General features: G+C 38.7%; 1 protein-coding gene across 1 annotated transcript; it reads left to right on the top strand.

Moving 5' to 3' along the window:
• The first annotated feature begins 234 nt into the window (after positions 1–234).
• Positions 235–3,724, top strand: LOC127121049 (protein NLP5). The gene is made up of 5 exons (XM_051051663.1): positions 235–338; positions 477–1,167; positions 1,259–1,309; positions 1,404–2,538; positions 2,670–3,724. The coding sequence occupies exons 2-5, from the start codon at positions 493–495 to the stop codon at positions 3,572–3,574; spliced, it is 2,766 nt and encodes a 921-aa protein (XP_050907620.1). The 5' UTR covers positions 235–338; positions 477–492; the 3' UTR covers positions 3,575–3,724.
• The last annotated feature ends 373 nt before the right edge of the window (positions 3,725–4,097 follow it).

Raw genomic sequence — 4,097 nt, 5'->3', positions numbered from 1 at the left:
AACACGAGTGTATGTTCTACAAGAAGCAGCAAACACATAACATATTATATACAACAAGATCATCATCATCATCCTATGATAATAAATAAATAAATAAATAATTTACAGCGCTGCTACTTTGTGAAAGAGATTAATATTTTATAGATGATACACCAGTAGCTTCTTTTGCTTACCAGTGGGTCCAACTCAATTATAATAAACTGAAATTGCGTTTTTGGTCATTAAATAGGAGACCTGTTTATTGCATATGTTCATATATTTCATTTCTTCATTCACACAAGACTCTCTCTGCCTGCACAATAACTACTCTTCTCTTGCTGCGTTTCTTACTTACCTACGTACGTGTTCTCAACTACTTATTATATATTTCACTTCTCTCACCTTCTAATATTCTCTCTCTATATATATATATATATCACATCTTCATCACTCATATTTATATATGTTTGTTATTGTATGTATAATAACTATTACAGGAGAAAAAAAGCTAGGATGGAATATGGTGGTGGGATAGTGGACGACGGCGGTGTATTTGGGACCATGGTTGGAGGAGATCAAGGAGATATAATTGAGGAGCTTTTAGGAGAAGGTTGTTGGATTGAAGCTAGTGAGAATAATATGATGGCGATGCAGCAAACTGCATCGCCACCGCAACAACACTACATAGGGAATAATATTCCCATTGGAATGGGAGAAGGAGACCATTTTAATCATCATCAAGTTGATCAAGAAAGTGGTTTTGTTGTTGGGAAGAGATGGTGGATCGGACCGAGGGGGAGTCAAGGTCCATCGACGTCGGTGAAAGAAAGATTAGTAGTTGCTGTTGGTTACTTAAAAGAGTACACTAAGAATTCTTCCAACAACGTTCTTATTCAGATATGGGTGCCAGCTCTAAGGAGGAGATCGGCAATTCATTATCTTCAGCAGGATTCGAGTTCGTCTGTTCCGGTTTCTGTGAATCCGAACATGAATGTTCATGTTCGTTTCTTTAGAAGTCATGAGTATCCGCGGCATCAGCAACAGCAGCAGCAGTATGGATCTCTTCTAGCACTTCCTGTGTTTGAAAGAGGAAGCGGAACTTGCTTAGGTGTCATTGAGTTTGTTATCGCAAACCAAAACCTCATCAATTACCGTCCACAACTCGATCATCTCTCTAATGCTCTCGAGGTTTGTAGTTTCTCTATTAATTGCATTAGTAGTTTAGTGTTATTGTAATTCAGTTCAAAACATGTGATTGATGGATCTATCTTTGGTGCAGGCGGTTGATTTTAGAAGTAGCCACAACATGAATATTCAACCCGCGGTAAAGGTAAGCCCGCATTCCATCATTCATCAAATCAATACTTGATTCAATTAGATCAATTCTTGACCTAATTGATTCACATGTGATAATGAATAATTAGGTATTCGAGGAGTTATATGAAGCAGCGGTGAACGAGATAGTAGAGGTGTTGGCGTCTGTTTGCAAGACTCATAATTTGCCATTAGCACTAACATGGGCTCCTTGTATACAACAACAAGGAGGAGGAAAAGGGACTTCTGGTGGTGGTGGATGCAGTGTTTCGGTTACAGTTCCGACGGATCAGATGAACAATAATAATCATATGATGATGAGTTGCATATCCACGGTTGATTCAGCTTGTTATGTTGGTGACATGGAGGTGTTAGGATTCCAAGAAGCTTGCAGTGAGTATCATCTTTTCAATGGACAAGGAATAGTAGGAACAGCATTCACAACAACCAAGCCTTGTTTCGCGATCGACATTACAGCATTCAGCAAAGCCGAATACCCGCTCGCTCACCACGCGGACATGTTTGGATTACATGCCGCGGTCGCGATTCCATTGAGAAGTGTCTACACTGGCTCTGCAGCTGATTTTGTTTTGGAGTTTTTTCTACCTAAAGATTGTCGCGACACGGAACAACAGAAACAAATGCTGAACTCGTTATCCCTTGTTGTTCAACAAGCTTGTAGAAGCTTGCATTTGCATGTTGTTATGGAGGATGACAATGCTAATCATCACGAAGATCAAGATCAGTTCACTTTTCCAACAACAACAAATAATTACATGCCTTCTTCTGCTTCCGATGCTGCTACTACTGCATCACTGTCACAAGTTGATGCAGCTTCGGGTTGTTCAACTAAAGACACAACTTCATCATCTTGTTCATGGATTGCACATATGATGGAAGCTCAAAACAAAGGGAAAGGCGTGTCGGTGTCGTTGGAGTATCTTCAAGAGCCTAAAGAGGAATTCAAAGTCACAACCTGTAACTGGGAGAGAGAGGGAAATTCAGTCTTTTCAGAATTTGGCCAAGTAATACAGCATGATCAGAGCAGTAACTCAAGAGCAAGTGTAGAGGCCGGTGAAGAATCCGGAGGCGGAGGAACCGGCGGTGGACGCAGGTCATCATCTTCTTCAAGCGGACGAAAGTCAGGCGACAAGCGACGGACCAAGGCGGAGAAGACCATAAGCTTGCCTGTTCTAAGACAATACTTCGCCGGAAGCCTAAAGGACGCCGCAAAGAGCATCGGTGGTGAGTACTAGTAACTTGTAAATTTAAACTTCAATTAATTAATGAAATGAAACTACATCATAATCATATAGATATTAATTATTCCAACTCAATCTTAATCTAAACTAATTAAATAATATTTTGTGACACAGTATGTCCTACAACTCTGAAAAGGATATGCAGACAGCATGGGATAACAAGGTGGCCTTCAAGAAAAATAAAGAAAGTGGGACATTCTTTGAAGAAGCTTCAACTGGTGATAGATTCTGTTCAAGGTGCTGAGGGTGCTATACAGATTGGATCTTTCTATGCAAGCTTTCCAGAGTTGAGCACTGCAGCTGCTCATGGCGGTGGCGGCGGTGGTGATCACATCAACAACAACAGTTTCTATAACAGCCATGGAGATTTAGTTACTAATTTGAAATCTCCACCTTCTGCATGCAGTCAGACTCATGCAGCAGGAAACAAATCTATTATTAATGGAGATCATCATCATCATCATCATCAGCATCTTGTGATGACAGAAAACCTTGCAGCTCCTTCAGCAGTTGATGCATTAATGCAACATGCATCCACTATTAATATCCAAGACTATCAACAACTACAAGAGGATCATGATACTAAACAGTTACTTCTACATTTCAACAACAACAACAACAACAGCAATAACCAAACCCTACCTCCAAGACCAACTGTAACATGGAACAACAACAATTCATCATCATCAGGACTATTGGAAAGAGGTGCTTTCAGAGTGAAGGCGACGTTCGCGGACGAAAAGATACGGTTTAGCTTGCAAGCAGTGTGGTGTTTTAGAGATCTGCAGCTTGAGATAGCAAGGCGTTTTAACCTAAATGATATGAACAATTTGGTTCTCAAGTATTTGGATGATGAAGGAGAATGGGTTGTGTTAGCATGTGATAGTGATCTTGAAGAGTGTAAAGACTTGCATACATCATCTCACACAAGAACCATAAGACTCTCACTTTTTCAAGCTTCTCCTTTGAATAATCTTGCAAACAGCTTCCGCAACAACAGTAGCAGTCCATCTTCCTAGATAGCTATAACAACTTTTTTTCATCTCAATGTCTTGTGTTTGTTTCTGTATATTGTATAGTGTTCTATCCCTATTCCCAACCAAGCACACTTGATATACTTTTACTGCTTTTGATTTAATTAGACTCAACGGCTTTATTTTGTTAAGTTACATATATCATGTTGTTCGATTAGAGTTTTAGTTAACAAAAGATCATAAATGTTACTTCTTTTCTACTCTTTATGATTCAAATGCTTAGATTCATCACCTGTACTTTCTTGTTTTATAAATGATTCGTAGATACTCAATTTTCCCTATACCATGCAAAATTGTTGTTAATTTAATAGAATATATGGTTAATTCATTATTCATAATTTCAACTTATCGAATATTCAACATTTCACCAACAATTTACACTAACTTATCTCAATTAACACTCGAGATTGAACCCTAGACCAAGACCAACAATTTACACTCATTTAATTCTCGCACGAACCAATATTGAATTACACTCATTCAATTTGATTTAAGTTAAACTTGAATT

This window comes from Lathyrus oleraceus, chromosome 2, assembly GCF_024323335.1.
Source record: "Lathyrus oleraceus cultivar Zhongwan6 chromosome 2, CAAS_Psat_ZW6_1.0, whole genome shotgun sequence".
NCBI classification, from domain to species: Eukaryota; Viridiplantae; Streptophyta; class Magnoliopsida; order Fabales; family Fabaceae; genus Lathyrus; species Lathyrus oleraceus.
The sequence above is the reverse complement of the archived record's forward strand: the minus strand, read 5'-3'. Positions and strand labels throughout refer to the sequence as shown.